At 39.2% G+C, this 22,627-nt stretch overlaps 2 protein-coding genes across 4 annotated transcripts; both read left to right on the forward strand.

The window, feature by feature from the left end:
- Positions 1–2,134: 2,134 nt before the first annotated feature.
- On the forward strand, positions 2,135–10,947 carry pdik1l (PDLIM1 interacting kinase 1 like). The gene is made up of 4 exons (XM_062989920.1): positions 2,135–2,183; positions 5,870–6,210; positions 8,696–8,980; positions 10,084–10,947. Exons 2-4 carry the CDS (start codon positions 5,926–5,928, stop codon positions 10,522–10,524), a joined length of 1,011 nt encoding a protein of 336 aa, XP_062845990.1. The 5' UTR covers positions 2,135–2,183; positions 5,870–5,925; the 3' UTR covers positions 10,525–10,947.
- A 4,916-nt stretch (positions 10,948–15,863) lies between these two features.
- On the forward strand, positions 15,864–21,892 carry LOC134304318 (replication protein A 32 kDa subunit-like). 3 transcript variants are annotated; one of them, XM_062989929.1, is made up of 9 exons: positions 15,864–15,966; positions 16,145–16,206; positions 17,415–17,516; positions 17,635–17,748; positions 18,146–18,220; positions 18,848–18,967; positions 19,777–19,866; positions 20,577–20,671; positions 21,317–21,892. In XM_062989929.1, the coding sequence occupies exons 1-9, from the start codon at positions 15,954–15,956 to the stop codon at positions 21,396–21,398; spliced, it is 753 nt and encodes a 250-aa protein (XP_062845999.1). In that variant the 5' UTR covers positions 15,864–15,953; the 3' UTR covers positions 21,399–21,892. The 3 variants fall into 3 exon arrangements, with proteins under 3 accessions (XP_062845999.1, XP_062846004.1, XP_062846010.1); XM_062989934.1 differs by having other exon boundaries at positions 18,146–18,196; XM_062989940.1 differs by lacking the exon at positions 18,146–18,220.
- Positions 21,893–22,627: the final 735 nt, after the last annotated feature.

Below are 22,627 nucleotides of genomic sequence, written 5' to 3' on the forward strand. Positions count from 1 at the left end.
TTCCATATACATCAGCTAATGAAACAGGTGTGGTCAGAGTAGTTCCATTAAATAAATGTATGTTCACTCACAAAATTATATGTACAGACTTTTTACATATCTGGTGTGACCACATTTTAACAAGCAGGATTAACAGCCTTCAGAAACATAAATACAAGGTTATTGTTATTCCTAAGAAATTATGCAAAAATGTCCAATATATACTTTGTCTTGCCTTGAGTGGGTACCAATTTTAGGTTGTCAACCTTAAACATGAGTCAAATTAAACGTTTAATTCAAATGTCTTAAATTGTATTAATGCTTTCTAACATGATATACTTGGTTTGTTATACTCAGGGTTTTTTGTTTGAAGCACAAGCAAGAATCGCCGATCATTTTAATGCTTTTATTTTTAGCCTCTGTTTGTATAGTTTTGAAATGCTGTGCTGTGATCAAAACTGTGCACACATTCAGTGTTCAATTAGTATTTAAATGCTTTTATATTCAAATGACCAAAGAATGTAGCCGTGTTGTGGCAAGCCAGTGCCCAATTACAGTGGCCTCTGTAATAACTCAGGTACATGGGTACAGCTGTCTTATTGATCATCTTGAACATATTGTGACAAAGCATGCAAAGAATGTTGTGACCAAGAATGTGTTTTAGTGACTATTCACTACTTGATTTCTAGTGAATAAAGTCTTTACATATCAAATCAATTGTCCAGATCTCTTTTCTTTTAAATATCTATTTAATTTACGGTATTTATTTAATTTACTGTTTTAATTTATTTATCTCATTCTCTACCAGATTTTTGTGTTTATATATCTATAATATCAGATATAGGTGTGAATAAATGTATATGTAATAAGCATTTAACCAGTATATACATTTAAGTATGAATAAAAAAATAAGAATAGGTTTGGTTTGGATATGAAGTGTGTGCATGAGTTTGAGTTCTGACTGCCTGGGGTACAAAAGACTTTCTCAGTCTATCTGTTGAGCAGAACAGAGACTGCAGTCTGTCAACGAACACACTCCTCTGGTGATTGTGCTGTTCAGTGTGTGTTGTGTGTTATACATGATGGATAAAAGCTTTCTAAGTGTTTTTTCCTCAGCCACCTGCATAAAAGAGCCAGCTTTTCTCACCAGCCTGTCCAGCCGTAGCGTCGTTCTTCTTCATGCTGCCTCCCCAACACACCACAGCATAGAGGAGGACACTGGAGATGACAGATTTTGAATGTCCCAAACCTCCTACTTGTAGCGTGCATGTAAAGGGAGATATTTTATCAAATTGTTAAGTACACATACAGTATAAACACATCATTCCTAATCTATAATTGAAATGAATTTGATCAAGTTGGACAAAAAGTTTGGATATAAGCAGACACTGCAATATAATCATAAACGTGACTTGATGTAACCCTTTTGGCATTCCATATCTTCTAATAGAATCGATTCTTTGGAGTCATTTTCCACTCCTACAGGTAGACTGTCAGTGGAGAGGGTGGCTCAGTGGGTAGCACTGTCACCTCACAGCAAGAAGGTCCTGGGTTCGATCCCTAGGTGAGGCGGTCCGGGTCATTTCTGTGTGGAGTTTGCATGTTCTCCCAGTGTCACCGTGGGTTTCCTCCAGGAGCTCCGGTTTCCTCCCACAGTACAAAGACGTGAAAGTGAGGCGAATTGGAGACACTAAATTGTCATTGACTGTGTTTGACATTCAACTTGAACTGATGAATCTTGTGCAATGAGTAACTACCGTTTCTGTCATGAATGTTACCAAAGTGTGTAAAACATGACGTTAAAGCCCTAGTAAATAAATAAATGTTACCCTTTTGGCATTCCATAATTTATAATAGAATCGATTCTTTGGAGTCGATTCCCAGTCCTCCAGGTAGACTGTCAGTGGAGACACCTAGCTGTCAGATTTTGACGGCTCGTTGTTTAGTTTTGAACCACGCAGCCACTTTGACGTTGTTCGAGGTGTCGCAGGGAGGGGGCAGGATTTCACACTTAGAGGGCGGTGAAGGAATCGTTTGCTGTTTCGTGTGTGTGTGTGTGTGTGTGTGTGTTCAGGCGCTGAAAGTGTGCGCGTGCTGGGGGGAAAGGGGAAGCGGACCCGCGCTCGCGCTCGTATGCGCGTATATAATGGCCGCTGGACAAAGCAGAGGCAGAAACACGTGAATTTGGGATAGACTCCGGAAAGGTAAACGTGCTTCACTCCTTTGTTTCGTTTTGAGACTTGTTTAGGCCGCGAGGCTCTTTGTCTCGCTGCGGGACGAGCTGTGCATTGCAATGCAGTGCGGTGCAGGTGGATGCATGGCTGATGTTTTGAGGTCTGTGCATGTAGTTGTCCACATTGACTGGGTTTGCCTGTTGCATGGGTATTACACAGAACACATGCACATGCACAACAATGCTGCACGTGTGCAGGGCGTATCACGGTGCATTGCACAAATCAAACCTGAAATGACTGTTAATAAAACACCGCGTAATCTCACAGTCAATCCATCTCATAACTGCTAATAGGCTAATGGACTTATTAGCTCGCTGGGTAAATTCGCACCTCTACATTTTTGAACTACCTGCCAGATGTGTAACTAGCACATCTGTTTCTAACCTATCAGACTAGACAAATCAGCGACCCTTCAGTGCAGTATTTATGTTTCGTTGAAATTACAGCACATTGTTTGGTCTGGCCTTGGTTTAGGGTTTAGTCCCAAATAGTATAGTATGTACTATATTTCGCACTAAGAAGGGTGCAGACGCCATTCTTTTACATTATGAGTAGTGCACAGTTGTAGGGAACATGGAGGTATTTAGGATTCAGCCTTCTCTCTTCGGCCATGTGAATATGTGAGCTGCGGTTTGTTTACGTTAGCAAACCTGCTACATACATGAATAACATTGCAGCCAGCTCACACACTTGGCTTTAAAACAAAACTAACAAGACGTGACAAACTAACACAACTTTACGCTGTTTGTTAAGGTATGCATTTTAGGAGTACCACAAGTTCACAACATTAGGGTGACTATGTTTTGGTTTTCAGGAAAGTGAAACACTGAGGGGCAGATGGGCAGCACAGGGCTGAAAGTAGAGTAGTGCTTCTCAATCCATTTAAAGCCAATGTACCATAAAAGTATTAATTACCTGTCTTCAAGAGTTATTTAAATGTTTACATGATTTGTTTCTTACTTTTTTACGTAAACATGTTTTTGTGGAACAGCTTCTCACCTTTAGCAGGTCAAAGTTTATCCACAAAAGGAATATTAGCACAGTTTTAATGTAAATGTACTTCAATAGCAGTTCAGTGGTACCTTGAAACACAACGTCAGCTGGGAGTAAAAAACCCTAAAATACAATTAAATACAGTTAAAAATCAACAAAAATACAATAAAACCTGCTTGTTACCTTTACTTCTTTATTGTTTTCTTATGCCTCTTAAGTAGTGCAGAGAACTTATAAGCAGTAATAATTAAGAGAAGTTTAGTGTTCCTGTGGTTCTTTTAATCCATCAAGTCACATTAAGCTTTTTTTGTAACAAAAAACGTTTTAGACTCATTTAGAAAAGCTGATTCTCACAATTTCTCAGAACCTCGAGCTTTAACACGAGTTTACACAATCGAGACTTTTTAAACAGACAAGACCAGGCGATTATAGCCTGTTGCCGAATAGGCCATACTGCCCTCACCCACTGACACCTCCTGGTCAGTGTTGCCAACTCCTCAGTAAGGAAAGTAGCTATTGGCTGTCCTAAAAGTCGCTAGAAGTCGCTAAATGACGTCATTGCCTAATTTGCATATGAACCATTTGCATGTAATTTACGCTGTAGAAGAGGAATAACATCGTGGGAAAGACAAAAAGTGGGTAAAAAAACACCCTAAATATGTTTAGAACTACAAATGAACATTCTTCTGTTAATTCGTGGTTTGTTTTTGTTTTTTAAGAAAATACTGAGCTACTCTGGGTAGGGTTGCCAGATTGCGACAGTAATTTTTAGCCAAAATGCATGAAAAAACGCCCAAAACACAGGATAAGCAGATGGTGTTTAGCATTTCACAAATAATAAACCAGTTAAACCATCATGACCTACAAATTAATATCTTAAAATGTACAGATCAGTAATTATACATTATAAAGGACAAATTTTTTTTGCTTGCATGTCTTTAAAGTAGCCTGCCAAGTTTGTAAAATGCATTATTTGTTAGGACACACAACCCTTTGCATGTAAATAAAAATAAACTTGCAAGCAATGAAAGTTCAACCTCTCGTACATATGAGACTTGCTTACCTTCATATTCAACTCAAATCACTTGTCTAACATATGAATCACTGTATTGATGGGCGTGGCAACAGTGTCTTGGACTGGAAAGAATAACCTGTCAATCAAACTTTTGACAACGGGTTGGCTGTGGTGGGAGAAGGTAGGGAGAAGGGAGACCTATTTATATTCCACCTGCTTTAGCACCTGCTTTTATTTATATTTTAAGCTGCCAAAATAATTACAAACCAGCCCAAATTTTGTCCACCTGCCAAAGTGTGTTTTTCCCTGCCAATTTCCAACAAAATCCGCTCATTTTGGTGGAAACTTGCCCAATCTGGCAACACTGATTGTGATACTGACCGCCCGTGCTTGAGGACAGTAACTGCAGAACAATGTGTGTTTTCACGTTCGAGTCTCCAAAAGTCTCCAATAACACCAGAAAAAGTCGCTAGATTTGTCGCTAGTCGCTTTTTTGAAAAAAAGTCGCTAGTGGGGTCTGAAAAGTCGCTAAATATAGCGACAAAGTCGCTAAGTTGGCAACACTGATCCTGGTTGGCGAGCAGGCACCAGTTTGTCAATTCTGTGCTAACCCCCTAACAGTTAAACATATTTTATTAGAATGCACTACGGTTTCTACTATCAGAAATTTTTTTACAGCGTCGAGAATATAAAAGTACTGTTTGAGAGGATTCTTCCAGTTAAAATAGTTAATTTTTTAGGAAGTCTAAATTTAAAACAATTGATATGAACATTTAATATTTTACAGTTCAAATACCTGTCCTTGCCATAAAATAGCCAATACCTTGCTGATATGGCAATAAACCCAAGCAAACAAACAATTAACACGAGTTTAAAAGTGAAACAGTGAGGAAAATTCAGCTAAACACAGATACATGTGGGCGCTGAACAAAGCAGCAGTCACACACACGTTGAGTTTAAGGCAAACTTTGAGTTTAAGGGTACAACTTTCTTGACGAAGGGTGTTGTTTCAAAGATTTTAAGTTTAGGGTATGTTGAGTTACAAGGTACCACTGTATTCTATATTTTTCTACTATTGTAAAATCTTTTCAAGTTATCAGTCGAACAGAATCAGTATTAAAATTTATAACAAATAACAGCAGGTTTGTAAAATTTCTCATTAATAAACCATTTCCCTCACCATATTTAAAGCAACAGTGAAAAACAGAATAGTGATTAATATATTTGTTTAGCATAGTGGGCAACATTGTTTTGATGTTAAAATAATGGCCTTATAAATGTGTTAATAAAAGCAAGTCCTAATATAAGCTTGTCTTTAGTGCAAAGTTATTGAAAGAATTTACATTCTAACTACTTGGTGGTTTTAGCAGATGACTCTACACTCAAGTAATAAACATTGATGTGTGTGCTGCTTAGTTTCATATTTTATTTTTCTCCTGAACACCCCCTAACTCCCTGGACCTTACTTTCCTAATTATGGGTGATTAAGAGTCGATTGATGGGTAGAAGTGGCAATTATATCCATTCAAACTTAAATCCACAATGAGTCCCTTAAATTTATGACAACACGAAAAAGCCAGTCAGGTAATGTCAAGGGTATATATATAAAGTTGCCAGATAACGTTTCTCTAAATATCTGTTTGTGCAGGTGTGTCTTCACATGGAAGTTCATTGCACTCTCTCCACCAAGTGCTGTGGAAGAGAATGGTGAGCAGCCAAGCCAAGTATGAACTGATCCAGGAGGTAGGCCGGGGCAGTTATGGAGTGGTGTACGAGGCTGTGGTGCAGAGGACAGGTGCCCGCGTCGCTGTTAAGAAAATCCGATGCCACTCCCCCGAGAACGTAGAGCTTGCACTGCGGGAATTCTGGGCGCTTAGCAGCATTCAAAGCCAGCATCCGAATGTCATCCACTTGAAGGAGTGCATACTTCAGAGAGGCGGTCTGGCCCAAAGGATGAGCCATGGTTCCTGCTCCTCTTCCTACACGGAGGTAAGTGTAAACATATAAAATTGTGTTTTACTGTAACATTTGCCTTGGTGGTGCTAATAGGCACTTGTTTTACACCCAGACCCACCTAGGCTAGATCACATAGAATTGTACTTATTGAAGATAGAAGTAGATCATTGATTACCCTGAGTATAGCTGTTTGTGTGCTATGGGATGGATAACAACTTGAATGAAATGGCTTGCCACGAAATGAGAGTTGGACAATGGTCTCTAGCTGTCCAGCACACTTAGATTTAGGCCAGGTTTCCTAAATTGGGGTGACTGCAGCTATTTTTAACCCCCAGTGGAACAGTTGCAGGAGCCAAAGAGCTATTAATCAGATAAGAATATTTGGGAATATTATTTTTTGACTTCTATGGTTTAGTTAGCGCTTTTGCACTTTTTAAATATCTACAATCTGAATGTTTATTAAAGTTTATATTCATCTTACTGTTCTACATTATTGCCACAATCACTGCATTACTACAGTCATGTTTGACTTGTAAATCTATAAAGCTTATTAATGGGTTTTATATTTTGATTGGACACTATAATGATGGTCAGTTGTTGGTTCAAAAAAAATGCAAAATTTGCATCCCTAGTTTAGTTGTGGTCTTGATTAGACTGCTCTCAAAATGACGGTTAATCAAAGAGCGTGTGACTATTTTCTGCTATCAACTTGTGTGACTGAAAACACTTGAGGCACAGAGTAATCTATCTTGTTGATCATTTCCACCTCGGATAGTTACAGCTGGCTGGTGTAAATAAAGACACTTCCTATGAGGCAGGATGTGGTGAAATGTACCTGAATGCAGCAGGCACTGGTTGTTCTGCTGTTTTAGTACTCTGTATTAATAGCACTGATGAGCATGCAGATTAGCAGATGATAAATATTGTACAGGTTGGATTTTGTTGTTGAAAACTGGGTAAATGTGGAGAAGTGTTTGTGAGGCTAATGTCACAGTTACCTTCACACCAAACTGGGCCTGGAACAAGAAAAAAGGCTGCTTTCCATCAACAAACGCTAATTACACAGAATCAGTCAGGTATAATAGTTTTGTGGAGTTGTCAGCAGTGCTGAGCTGCACATTCTTGTGGTCCACCTATACACAAGTTGCCTCTTAAGTGTAGACATGTCTTGGCAGAGTGGCGCAGCTCAATTCTGGCATCATTTCCAAACAAACAATGGTCTGCACTTAAGAAAATGCCCCATTTAATTACTTTAGTTTGAAGTTCTTGGCAGGAACACATATTACAGTTGGTGTTGTGTGGTTTTATAGTGTTGAATGCCTTCCACAAAGCCTTCAGTGGTGTTTCTGGTTTTGTCAAATCCTAATTCAAACCTTACAATAACTGCACTCCAGTCTGACAATATAATGGCTGTTTGGCGGGTTGGTTTAAGGCATGCTTGTGTAAGTCCAATGCACAGCGAAGGTTTATAAATATATAAAGGAAGGAATAGAGGAATAAAGCATAATTTTATTATTTTAGCCAACGCAGGAAGAGAGACAGAGTGATAAAATATCTGTTCTTGCAGTTAAATACCCTGTAGATGGGTCGTCATGATGGGGAAACTTTACCGCCAGACTATATATAAATAAGGGTCACAGTGCCGAATGTTGTCATGCACCCTAGTGACACATTTATTATGAGACTGACAGCTTAATTAGAATAGAATACATTGGTCATCAACGGACTAATTGGATGGAATCAGGTCTGAATGCCATCAGGTCTCTCAGCAGATGCTCCATGGTGTTGAAGTCTGGGCTTTGGCGGGGCCACTCAAGGACAATTAGAGACTTGTCCCAAAGCTGCTCTCTATATGAGACTTTCTATAATGACAGTGCTGTATTTGGCTTTATTCATTTGTCCATACATTCTTAATCAGCCGTTTACTTAAGGAATATCAGCAGCAGTCCAGACTTTTCATATAAGTGAATAACTACAGTTTAAAATGGTGTATAAAATACTGTATACTCTAAACTTGATATAAACTAAGCCAGTTATATCTACCGTCATTGTTCAATCTTCGATCTTGGTGATTTTTAATTTATTTAAATTAATTAACAGAATCAGCTGGAGTATTGATGTTTGTTTGTTTTATTAGGATTTTAACGTCATGTTTTTACACTTTGGTTACATTCATGACAGGAACGGTAGTTACTCATTACACAAGATTCATCAGTTCACACAAGGTTATATCGAACACGGTCATGGACAATTTAGTGTCTCCAATTCACCTCACTTGCATGTCTTTGGACTGTGGGAGGTAACTGGAGCACCGGGGGAAAACCCACGCGGACACGGGAGTATTGATGAGCTGGGATACATTTATTTAAGCTTACCACAGCACGGCTGTCAAAATAATTATTACTTTAAAGGCCAGTGCAAAAACAAAAAAAGATTAATTTAGTTTTTCTCAAGTATTGCAGAATTAGTACCACAGTCCAGTCTAGTATTGACACCTGCCATTTTCTTGTCATTTTAGCTGGTGGAGACGTCCCTGAAAGGTGAGCTGGTGTTCAATAGACGTTGTTCTCGCTACCTGTGGTTCGTGACTGATTTCTGTGATGGCGGCGACCTGAACGCCTACCTGCTGTCACGTAAACCAAGCCGGCGCACCAACGCCAGCTTCATGCTTCAACTCGGCAGCGCTTTGGCTTTTCTGCACCGCAATCGTATCATCCATCGGGATCTGAAACCGGACAACATCCTGATCTCACAAGGTCAGGCAGAACCCACACTAAAGGTGGCTGACTTTGGACTAAGCAAGGTATGCTTATGATTTCTGTCCAGATATGCTGGGAAACTAGATTTTAAATTTTAGGTTTGATCAAAACACTGTTATTAAATAGTTGAGAAAGCACTTTCATTAAGCTTTGTTTGGATTTTGGCTGCAACAACTGAATAAATGATTCCTGTCAGCTGCTCTGGTTAGGGTTGCCACATGTCTGCATGTGGATTTTCTCAGGGCTTGGATATTGGTGCCAGCTGGATTAAGTATGTCAGAAACTGCTGAAATCTTGGAATATTTATGCACAACGGCCTAAACGGTTTACACAGGATGGTGCTCAAAACAAAAACATAGCCAGGCAGTGAGAGCACTGAGGCCCTTTGACGAGCGAGATCAGAGGAGAATGGCCAGACTGGTTGGAGTTTACAGCAAGGTATTGCTTCTATAGTTAAAGAACAGAAAATCAAGTCTACATCAAACTGTAAATGACAAAATCTCCCCTGCTCTGATGAATTTCGATTTCAGCTGCAACATTCATATAGCAGTGTTAGATTCGGCATAAACAGCATGAATTCATGGACCCGGCCTGCCTTGTGTCAACATTTCATGCTGCCAGTGGTGGGTTAATAGTGTGTGTAATGCTTTCTTGGCACACATTACGGCCCCCAAATACCAATCACGCATCATTCAAATACTTTTGCGTACCGTTACGGCCGGCATAATCATGCACCACGTCACAAAGCACCATTTATCTCATGCTGGGACTGTTGGCGTTCTAAGGAGCTTAGTGCATTTCAGTGGCCCGAGTCACCTGATCTAAATCCAATTCATCACCATTGGAATGTCAAAGTATTGAGACTGTTTTAAGAGTAAACAGGGGATTTCCAAAATATACCACTAAGAACTAATTTGATTAATAGAAATATCGGTGATGAGCTGGTTAACCAATAATGGACAAAGTAGTCGCTGTTTGAATCACACTGATGGTTAAAGATGTCTTTTTAATTCATTTCCAACAACTTGATTCAAGTTAAGACTTCAAGCAGCTACAGTTTGTACAGAATAACAACGCTGGTTTGAAACCCATAAGTGCACTTTTATGTTAACCATGCTTAGATAAACATTTTGTTTATATTTTAAAGGTATGTTCCGGGTCAGGCCTGGACCCAGACGAGCCAGCAAGCGTGGAGCGCTGCTTTCTGTCTACGGCGTGCGGCACTGACTTTTACATGGCCCCCGAGGCCCGCGAGGGCTGCTACACAGCCAAGGCGGACATTTTCGCGTTAGGTGTGATCATCTGGGCCATGGTGGAGCGACTCACGTTCGTTGAGGCAGGCACGCAGCGGGAGCTGCTGGGCAGTTACGTCCGGCACGGCGAGGCCATCGTGCCGCTGGGCGAGGCGCTGCTCGAGAACCCCAACCTGGAGCTGCTGATCCCGGCGCGGATGAAAAGCATGAGCTCGTCTATGAAGAGGCTCATCAGGGAGATGCTGGCGGCCGATCCTCGCCAGAGACCTGACGCTTTTGAGCTCGAGCTCAGACTGGTGCGCATCGCCTCCAGAGAGCTGGACTGGGACACGTGAGGCGCGGCCAGCTGCAAATTAAATTTTTTTCTGTTTTTCATTCACCAAGCAAAATAAACACTTTGGGGATTTGACACTTACGCCCACGTGCACAATTGGGCAGCGTTTTATGAAATGGACTGTGCTTTTTTTCACTTATTTTGAGGAGCGAGAAATTTGTATAAGCTTTTAAGATCGATTAGGACGAGGTACCCAATCCTGCAAAATCCACCCCAATCCTCCAAAAAAGTCATGCCACTAAAAGAACCAGAAAAAAAACAAATAAATGCTGCCATAAGCACTTCTGTTTACCTTCCAGATAGGTAGTTGATGCCATCAGGACACCGGTGACAAATTAAAGGAAAAGTAACATAATTTTGGACCATTACAGTAAAGTACCATAGATACCCTGGACTACAGGGATAACATCTGACTTCAGTCTGAATGGAGGTGCTTTTTCATATCGGTTCATTTCCCAGTGACCAAATCATGCCGACAAAGTGCTGTTTAAAGCACATAAGGCATCAGAAACTTCACTGTAGGGGTCGAGCATTCACACATGTACCCTTCTCTTGGTGTACTCATGTACTGGTGTAATTTTCCCACATTTCTGTAGTTCAGTGCCAATGTTTTTCTACAAATTTTTAATTTTTCCTTTAATTTGTCACCTTTATGTAAGTTATATGGTATGTGTATATGTTTGTCACCAAGCACGCTGTGAGTCCGGCTTTAAGCCATGCTGGACATCTGTGGAATAAAACTACAGGTCAACTGGACTAAATGATCTCTGCACACAGATAACCCAAGTCCGTTCTGATCTTCCTGACATTGCAGCAACAAGAGGACACAGATCACTGCAGTTTTAATTGGCCCTATCAAACGCTGCTGTACAAAACAAACCCACAACAGGTTTTCCTCCGGTGCTTTCGAGCTTCTTTCAGGAACATCGATTTTGTCGTCTTCGACAGCCTGAGGTCAGCTCGTCAGAGTCTGCCTGCCTCACACTCGGTGCTAACGTAACCTCTGATGCAATGCATACCCAAACACAGGAAACGCTTCCAGTTAAATGCAGCTCATGTATTTTACAGTCATGGAAAATTTTAAATGGATCTCTTCCTACACTATTTTCTACAAACCTCCAGACCTGTTTGGTCATTACGAGATCACGTCCAGTTCTGTAAGACTTACTACTAGCTGGATCGAGCTGATGTTCATTTGCGATACTTGACAGCAACTTGTTCAGCACCTTGAATTGTCCGGTCTCTTCGTCTCTGGCAGAAGCCTTGTAAACAAATGTATTAACGTACACGTCTATCTTGTCTTCAGGGAGACACAATGAACAGTCAACACCAGCATCCACACTTGTGGAATACAGATTATCAAACCATAAAAGCCTCTGCCAGTCTACGTTTTTTAAGCACTTAAGAAGTTTTGTGGATTTTCTAACTCGGACCAACACTAAGCCTGGTTAGTTTTCTAACACTTGGATGTAATAGGGCTTTGGTTCCCCATGCCCACATTGTAGTCACTTCCAAGTTCTGCTTTCTAGCTACGACTTCTTTTACACAGACAGCTATCAACCTTGGAGTACAAAGGCTAGCATGTACTTCCTTGGACATGTGATGCCGGTCCCTCTTTTTATACTGCAGCATGGGGGTGCTTAGTTCTCTATTCTGTTTGGCTAATGTTGCTTTTATCAGTAAAGGAGATTGGAATGTTATCACTCGTATTTAGAACAGGAGCAATTAAGCTGTTTTGGAATCATGGCAAATATAAATGACATTAAAACTTAGGTCTACTTCTCATGCACCACTTTTATTGATCTGGCAGTTGTGTTGTAGGAAATTAAATCAGGTTGAATTATGTTTTTATTTTATTGGTGTGCTTAGATGGGAGGTATTTAACTACTTGTAAATAGATTGGGTGTAAATTTGGAGTTGATATTTGCACTGTTATCCCTAACAACAACCTGCCATTTATTTGCCCTTAATAAGGACTTTTGATAATATGCTAATTAAATAGCTTTTGGATACATTCATGTTAATTAAAGATGAGAAATTTCATGGTGCACGGTTTACTTTTTAATCACCAGGTTGTAGAATAATTTGTCTTTTGTCTTAAATTCAGTTTATTCTGCCTTATTTTTAATCCCACTGCCTTTGGAAGCAAATTACTCCGTGAGCATTATGTCAGGACAACAATGAACTTCACTTCCTTTTTAGGAAAGATTTGATTTGAAGTTTTGAAGGTTTTTTCTGTTGGCTGCCCAGCGTTTGCATTATGTATTGTTATTTATCTCTTTATCTTATCTTAACTGGTATACTCTCTCTATAGGTGCTTAAATTAGCTGCAAATACATTCACATTCTCTAAGTGTTAAGGAAATGGTTCAACCAAAAATAAAATGTACACAATGTTCCTTCCACAAATTAAGTCAGTCACACTTGGTGTTGGATGTTTGCTGATTTGCTGATTGTTCGCAACCTTAAAACACCAAAGATGCTTTGACTTCTTGACAACAGGAGGAAGATAGGCAGCCTAAAATATCAGACCTTGTGTTTTACGATTTACCATTTTACTTCCCTGTGATGTTTACAGCAATTAAAAGAAACAACTGTGATTTTTTTTTTACAGTAAACAAAACTATTTTAGCTCCTCCAAAGCTACACTCCAGTATACAACAGTTTGAGCATCTTTTGCTGATTTAAAGGTTGAACGTTCTCTGGGACCTCAGTTTAATTCCTCCTTTGTTCACAAAACAAATATTGTATGTATGTGACAGTAAAATACTGAATCGTAAATGTTTGTCCCCGATGATTTTAAAAGTAAAAGCAGGTGGTGAAATACTGCTAGTTTTTTTTTTATTGATAAAACCATATTCCGAAAGTTCGTCTCCTCCTCCTGAAAATATTTTCTGTTGCCAACATCAGGCCTTAATTAGAAGTGAATCTTCATTGTGCATTAGCATATTTACTAGATTTCTTTGCACGTGTACATATTGTATATGAACAGTACACATGAGGTCAGATGGACTCTTGTTTTGTGGTGTTTACCGAATGGTGAAAGATAGTAGAAAGTTTGTTTTGGTTATTGTGATGACAATGTATGATCACACCTAACAGCGGTTGAGGTTTTTTTTGGGCCAAATAGTGTCATTCATAACGATAAAAAAAATCAAACACACAGATCGTACCAGTCAGCTACCTCCACAGCTTACCTACCCAGGTGTTGTTTGAGGAAAGTCTTTGTGAAAGTTGGCTATGAACAGTGCTGAAATTTAGCACAGCACATCACATGCAAAACACTCAAACCTTGATAAACAAGCCAAGTCTTAAAAGCAATTGTTTCAGAAATAGACTTGCTGGTTAATTTAGCTCACTTCTCTCTCCTGATAAACAGTCACAGTCCTGTAGAGAAGTTTCTTCTAATGCTATGGTGCATCTGCATTCTTCTCGCTTGCGAGATACAGCTTCACACCTAAGTGACGTGGTGTTTTTTTTTTTTTTTTTTTTTTTTTTTTTTTTTTAAACTCATGCAACATTGTTTTCAAGATTTCCTGGCTCTGACCCAAACTGTATCCTAAGCGCTACATAGTGTGTTACTATACCATACAAATGCACTAATTAGACATACTATTTAACACATTAGTGTGCAATTTGGGTCACAGGTGCTTCAACTACTGTAGTAACTTTGAGGTCCTTTTTTCTAAGACAAAGATTGACTTAGACCATTTAAATTTGGGTTTGTTTCCTCCCTAATAAGTCTTTTTTTTTTAACCACTTAATTCAAAATCACCCACAGACTTTAATCAATTCCCCAGACTTTAATCTCATTGGGGAAAAAAGCTGGACCTGCTGGACTAATTTTTGTTTGACGCTGGTCTAGCAAGTTCTCAATATTATGACTGAAACACTGTAATATGAATTGGGAGCCACCACTGCTGCTCAAGTTGTTCTCCATGAAGTCTTTGTTTATCTTTGTGCATTGTCTTTCACCAAGTAGAAATGAAAGTAAAAGAAGAAAGTAAAGGAGTGTAAAATAAACTGATTCTGACAGGCCACATGACGGCCTTTTCTCTGTTCTCACAGCTTATACAGAGTCGGCTATGAATTAAGTGATTAAGTGAAGCCATGAATTATCTCGGCTCAGTATGGTTTTAAGGTTGAATTGACTGGTGTACAGGAGAAAAACACACGCATCACTGTGTTCTGCTCATGAAATCACTGCTAACGTACCTTGTCTTGTTATTTGTTCAACATGAACGCAAAAAAAATGTATCAATGAACTGGTGAAATTTGTGTACTTTTTTACCTAACCATGTTTTGTTGTATAATATTTTGATGAGATTCAGATTTCCAACAAAAAGTTGTAAATGAATGTGTAATTTATTGTTGGGATTGGCTTTATAAATAAAAACAAAACTAAAGCAAAACAAGTCTATTCATGTGTTTTCTTTGGGTAAAGTCACAGCCATTATTGACTGGGTATGAATTGAGGTGTGGTGCGGCAAAAAAAATAAATTAAAAAGGTACATTAAACCAGGTCCTGTTTATTTCTGGAAAGGTTAGGATATTTTGTTACATGCAATAAAAACAAGAATCTGATTTGTTTGGTCCCTTTAAACCTTTAACTGACAAAAGTACAAGGATTTCCACTGTTTAAACAGATCAATTTAATTAGATTTAGTCAATACAAACAAATAGTATGTGATACCTGCAGCACAATCACAAAACAGTGGGACAGAAGCATGTTTACATCACATAATCCTATTAATTTCACTTCATCTTAATCATTTGGTAACTGAGGATACTTAATTGTTGCAGTTTTACAAGTGGAATTATTGCACAGTTCTGGGGCGGCACGGTGGCTAAGTCGCCTCACAGCAAGAAGGTCCTCGGTTCGATCCCCAGGTCCTTTCTGTGTGGAGTTTGCATGTTCTCCCTGTGTCTGAGTGGGTTTACTCTGGGTGCTCCGCTTTCCTCCCACAGTCCAAAGACATGCGAGTGAGGTGAATTGGAGACACTAAATTGTCCATGACTGTGTTCGATATAACCTTGTGAACTGATGAACCTTGTGTAATGAGTAACTACCGTTCCTGTCATGAATGTAACCAAAAGTGTAAAACATGATGTTAAATTCCAAATAAACAAACAACAGTTGCACAGTTCTGCTTTATACAAGAGTTGGTTGAGGCCCTGTGATAGATTAGCATATTTTCCCCAGTGCTGTTGCATTGCCAGACCCACCGCGACCTTGATCAGAATAAAGTGGTGATAAAACACATTCGTATACGTGTGATTCGTATTTGGTTGCGAATCGATTCTCTGAAAAGAGTCATTTCAAATGAATGAACAGATTCAAGATTCAGATTAAATGATTAGTTTGCCTTCAACTACAGACTGAATTACACGCCTTAATTGAGCTATTCTGACACTTTACAAACTCTTCGTCATGGGAAGCAAAGGTTTGTGGCTTTTTATTGTGTTCAGTACCAACAATTTATGTCGGTGTTGTTTAGAAGTTGTCTTTGTTTCAGGACTGCTAGTCTTTGACCATGTTATTGATATGTGCGGATTGTTTACCGCGTCTAGTTTGCAAAACTACACAAAGAATAATTATTAAACTTATTTAATTTTGTTTAGAATACAGGTACAACACATTTCCATCTGGATTTCCATCTTTTGGAGGTGAAGGAAAGTCAGAGGTAATCAGTTTCTCGTTATTTTGCATTAAATTGTTGTAATCAATTAGCAGTTAGGGTTGCCAGATTGCCTGTTTTCAGCCAAATCTACCATCTATGGCCGAGAATTTCTTTGCACCCATTTTAATTACCGAGTTCATGTGTTTTAGCCCCCCAGTAGTTATAAAATACAATAGCTAGAACTGCTAACAATAACAAAAAAAAAAAATTCTGTTCCAGCATGTCTTATACTTAAGCATGTGCATTAAGTAAGTTCCTTTGGGCAGCACGGGTTCGATCCCCAGGTGGGGCGGTCCGGGTCCTTTCTGTGTGGAGTTTGCATGTTCTCCCCATGTCTGCGTGGGTTTCCTCTGGGAGCTCCGGTTTCCTCCCACAGTCCAAAGACATGCAAGTGAGGTGAATTGGAGATACTAAATTGTCCTTGACTGTGTTTGATATAACCTTGTGAACTGATAAACCTTGTGTAACGAGTAACTACTGTTTCTGTTGTAGATGTAACCAAAGTGTAAAACATGACAGTAAAATACAAATAAACAAACAAACAAGTAAGGTCCTTTAACACATGATGTGACAGGGTTGGTGTGAACTCAAGGACCTGCACAGAACCCTGATCTCAACTCCACTGAACACCTTTGACATGAATTGGAATAATAAATGACAACTAAAAAGTGGAGGCTGTGAAATGTGATTTCAGACAAGCCCATGGTCAGGGTTCCACATACTTTTGGCCATAGAGTAGATCTACCATTGTTGGGGGGAAAATTACAGGGTCAACCAGTCTTGGGATTCCCAGTCCACGTTTGTTTAATAAGCTGAATTATTTTCTCAACCTTTTTTGATCTTAGTCGGTGCAATGGTCAGTTACACTAACCAACCACTGCTGAGATCTGGGTTCGAATCTCACAGGTGCTATCAGGCAGCTGGCGTCTACACAGCCACGATAACACCATGTCCCATGTATTCCTTCACTACTCACACTAGTGCTTCAACCAGACAGCAGGATTCACTGTTGCACCACAATGAGGAGAAATCCATATCCAACCTCTTCTTTATTAGAAAAGGCCACTTGTGTCAGCTGATTGCACGGCTGGGGATTCAAACCCTGTCTTACAGCAGTAATGGGCCATTAGAGCGCCCCAATTCCATTTATATTTTACAAAATTGTAGTTTTTACAGTTACTACAAGGTGTAATGATGCTTTTTTTTCACAGAGACAAAAGATATTTAGCATTTTGCCATGCACTGTGTCTCAGCTACTGTCAGCTACTGAGCACAATGACTCCTTCTTTGTACGAGATGTGAAGATCAACCAGGTTAGTTTCGCCTCCTGATCCACAAATAAGTTCACAGCAAAGAGGCAAAAAGTATTCAATTCATTTAATTACAGGAAAAAGTCTCAAGATTTCTGCAAACTTTCGACTTTTATTGTAGGTGTCTGTGGTGGGTTTAAACAGAAAAGCTGAGTGGACTGAGACAAACGTTGTGTACTCTGTAGATGACATGACTGGACCTCCTTTAGATGTGAAACTGTGGCTAAATATTGAGGTACAAAAGCCAGTACAGTTTTTGCTTGTTATGCACTACTTGTACACTGGGTGGTATCAAGTATTACATTTAAAGGCCTAGCACATGCACCCTTCGACAAGACAGTGAAATTCTTATTTGACCTTTTCTTCCTCACACCTGCCCAGTTTTAACTGCTGGGTGCCCGGCATGTGTGGGCTAGTGTAGTACACCGCTGTGTCAACTAAGTGCCTGTCTATTTTCATACATGTTAAAAGCTATTGAAGACCAATTTCCATTTTTGTTTCCCAGACTGTATGTTTGATACCCCTGGTCCGGAGGTTTTGGATCTGTTTAACTGTATTAGTATGTTTGATTATTTTTGTACAATGTATAATGTTATCCCAGACTGAAAGTCTCTGTTTTTTTCTTTCCACAGAATGATGATTTAAACAATTGCACTATTCCTTCTGGTTCATACATCAAAGTGGTGGGCAGTCTTCATTCTTTTAAGGTGTTTTTATAGCCCTGATTGAACACACTGAGATCTGGAGTTTGAATCTTAGCTGTGCTATAGGGTCGGCACTGTCACCTTACAGCATTAGGGTCCTGGGTTTGAGTTCGAGGTGGAGCCGTCAGAGTACTTTCTGTTTGGAGTTTGCATGTTTACACTCCCTGTGTCTGTGTGGGTTTCCTTCGAAAGCTCTGGTTTTCTCCCACAGTCCAAAGACATGCAAGTGATGTGAAATGAACTGTGTTTGACATTAAACTTTAACTGTTGAATTTTGTGCAACCAGTAATTACCTGTCCTGTCATGAATGTAAGTAAAGTAAGTAAAACATGACATTAAAATTCTAAATAAATAAATAAGTAGCTGTGCTATCAACCGTCTAGACGCTTACACAGGCCCGATTGGCTGGTGTCCTGGTATGGGGTGAAAATAGAAGAGCAGGGATTTCTCATTGCTGCTGCAATTATGGCCTCTGCTGGCTGGTTAAGGCACTTGCATGAGGGGTGGTCGATCACAAAGAGCAGTCATCATTGTACGGTCAAGGCCCTGTGATGGATGGCAAAACAGGACAATAAAATGAAAAACATGCAATACAGCTCTTTCAGTTTTTTTTTTTTTGTTGTGCTTTAGCAATACAGGTTCTTGATAGCGTTTAGCATCCGCCCGGTGAAGGACCTGAATGAGATCACCTCACACATGCTGGAGGTAATACAGGCCCATCTCCTTAGCGATGCCGGCTCATACAGCAGGGTGAGTGTGAGCTCTGGATGAACGCTGTAGGCACAGGCATTATTGAAAGTGGAATTGAATCTGTATAGAATTTAGATTTCAGATTAGATGTGTCAGTAAGTAGGTTTAGGTGTCTTCAGACATGTTTTCTTGTTATGAGATCACAACAGGTGCTGTCTCACCAAAGATCAACTACAAACACAATTCCAATAATGCTGGGACAGCAAGATAAATGTAAACAAAAACAGACTGATGATTTGCAGCTCCTTTTAACTTGTATTTAATAAAGAGTAGAATGAAAAGTTTTTTTTTTTTGACGTCTGCAACGTTTCAGTCAAAGCAGCTTTTATGCCCAAGCATGATAGAAAAACTTCTTACCTGTTTACCTACCAAGGGTTCAAAAACAGGTGGTTTAATCATTCAGCAAACAATTCAGCCTTACATTCTAATGTCTCATTTTTTGCAATGTGTTGCAGGCATCAAATTTAAAATGAGCATCATCTTATAGAAATCTTTTTGTGCTGTTTTTAGATAAATACTTGTAAAGGACAAGTTATTTTCATTCAGAAATATTTTCATTTTCACCACCGTGCATCCCTCCTCCCTTAGACATGTCTATATAGATGCCTGGCAGGCCGCCCGGATATCACCTGCAGACATTCTAACCTGAATCTCAGACTGATGCGCCACCCGAGTGCCATTTACAAATCACTGCTGTTTTTTTATTTGCATTTTAATTACCGTCCCAACATTTGTGGAAATGGGTTTGTATGTATCTGTTGTACTTATTTAATGGACGTGCATCTCAAAACTTTGTTTTCCATGTTTAGATAAAGAATAAGAGCATGACTTCGACTGCAATAAACACATCATATGCAAATGACCCAGCCACCGCTGGTTTTACAGCCAATCAGAGAAAGGTGAGTAAACATCATTTTAGATTAATTTCACCCCATCTTTAGGTTGTCTTGCTATTATTTTCAAACCGTGAGATCTTGAAACAGTGGTGATACTTACCAGAAGTGGCTCAGATAAAGGTTTTGGAGTGACCTAGTCAAAGTCCTTCATTTAGATGCTGGACTTCAATGGGTAGTTTATGCACAAACACTCTGAAAGTAGCATGGGCCAAAATGTGTCTACAAAAATGAAAATGGATACAACAAGGTGCAGGAGGTGGAAACCTTTTCCTGATCAAGGTTGCAGTGGAACCGGCTTACCCGCAAATGTTGGGCGCAACACAGTAACACACCAGTTTATCATGGGGCCTCGGCTACCCCGAGAACTCTGGATCCCAGTGGTAGTGGGCTAGCGTAATTTATTTCTGTGCCACCTGATTGTTCATTCTAGAACATAACATTTAACAATTCAAATAAGCTCTTTTACAAAACACACATACAGCTTTTGTTTACATTAAGCAGGTCCTGCTTACAACCTCATTAAGCTTTAAGTGTCTATTACCTGCTCAAAATATTTGCCTTAATGTTCCTGTGCAGAGGTAAAGACTCTTTAGGTATGTAGTTTTATGGCCAATATTTGATTTAAAAAGGTAATTGTTTTGAAGTTTGTTTACATTTAATGCAATAATTATTTGTCCCCTCATTAACACTAAAATGCTTTCCATGTATTGTAGGTTTTTTATCTGATTAAAAACTGTCATTTGGCTGAGGGCATCACACTGCAGAGGCTGAAAACTCTCCTCGAGTATCTCTCACCCTATGACATCAGGTAGCTGACACTATTTTGGTTATTTTTCTCACTACATTTACATTTTCGGCATTTAGCAGACACTTTTGTCCAAAGCGACGTACAATACTGTGACAGTAAACAGTCTAAGCAATTGACTAGTAATCAAAAGGTCACTGGTTCAAGCCCCACCACTGCCAGGTTACCACTGTAGGGCCCTTGAGCAAGGCCCTTAACCCTCAATTGCTTAGACTTTATACGGTCACTGTACTGTAAGTCGCTTTGGATAAAAGCATCAGCTAAATGCAGAAAATGTAAATGTAGTTCTGTACCTTAACCTCTAGGCTACAACTGCCCTAGACATGCAACAACAAACTGGCTCAAATGAGAACCAAGATGGTTCATTTTCATAAATGTTTTCATCAACTGCTTTATCCTGGTTAGGGTCGTGACAGAGCCTGTTTCATCAGGAAACACTGGGTGCAAGGCAGGAATACCCTGAACAGGGAGCTGGTGGTACCAGACCAGCAGTGACTCTGACCAGGATATAGTGATTGATTGAAATGAATATACAGACTGTGAGATATATGACTCGAAAAGCAAATTTAATATTCCATCAAATAAATGTATAAAAAATTCACACTGATAATTTGAATTGCTTATAGTTTTTACCTTTTTCATTCGTAGAAGCTGTCTGCAGTTTCTTATCAATGAAGGGCACATTTTCTCAACAATTGATGAAAACCATTTCAAATCTACTTATGGCTAAACGTTTTTTTTTTGTGTATGTAAGCACCATTGATTTCTTTTTTTTTTTTTACCTCTATTTTTGTAATTGGCTGCTTGTAATATGTTGTAAAAATAAGAAACATTTCTGACATTTTGTTTCAATTGTTTATTTTGCTTGTAAATTATAATTTGTAATTATATTTTTTATATTTTGTCATTATATAGTTTTCTGAGGGCTAAAATTTTGTTAACAAGGAAACCTTGTTTAGTAAATTGTGTCTTTGCGCTCTTGTTTTGTCATCCTAAATGGCTTGTGTAATAAAAAAACCATGCAGTGTGTGTGTGGTTTATTAATTTCTCTGGCATTTACAGGCTAGTTTGTATACACTTCTAAGGACAATGTGCTTTAATGGCAGGCTTTGAACATTAAAGACTTCTGCAGCTTTTCTTTATGTTTTACTTTATGCGTCCAAAAGTGTATATAAACACCCCTCCTAATTTAAGTTAAGATGCTCCAACCAGATCAATTGCTAACAGGTATATAAAATAAAATATATGCTTTAAACATTGTGCTTTATTTATTTATTAGGATTTAACATCATTAGGATTTTACACACTTTGGTTACATTCATGACAGAAACAGTAGTTACTCGTTACACAAGGTTCATCAGTTCACAGGTTTAATGTCAAACACAGTCATGGACAATTTTGTATCTCCAATTCACCTCACTTGCACGTCTTTGGACCGTGGGAGGAAGAGCTCCCGGAGGAAACCCATGCAGACACAGGGAGAACATGCAAACTCCACACAGAAAGGACCTGAACTGCCCCACTTGGGGATCAAACCCAAGACCTTCTTGCTGTGAGGTGACTGAGCCACCGTGTTGCCCCAGGTTGTGCTTTTAACAGTTTGAACAGGAAGGGTCATCCTAGAGCTCCCTAATATTTTGAGAAATTTAAAGTAATTGAACTCCTGAAGGCCATGCTACATTTTACACCAACAAATTATCAATAATTGGTTGTATGTATAATATTTTGTCAAATGGAAAGATCCTGACCCCCCCACCCCGGTCAAAAAATGTAAATAAAATTAAGTTCTGGTTTTTCCCCCTTAGACACTAACAATGAATTAAATGAATAAATAGCTTAAAAATGCTTCATATGGCTGTGGGGTAACACAAAAAAACACTAGATTAGTCTTTTAACAATTGTTCCTGTCTATTAAACATGTCTGTACAGACTTGCTCCTCTCACATCTTACATGAACAC

This window comes from Trichomycterus rosablanca, chromosome 2 (assembly GCF_030014385.1).
Source record: "Trichomycterus rosablanca isolate fTriRos1 chromosome 2, fTriRos1.hap1, whole genome shotgun sequence".
Classification (NCBI taxonomy): Eukaryota; Metazoa; Chordata; class Actinopteri; order Siluriformes; family Trichomycteridae; genus Trichomycterus; species Trichomycterus rosablanca.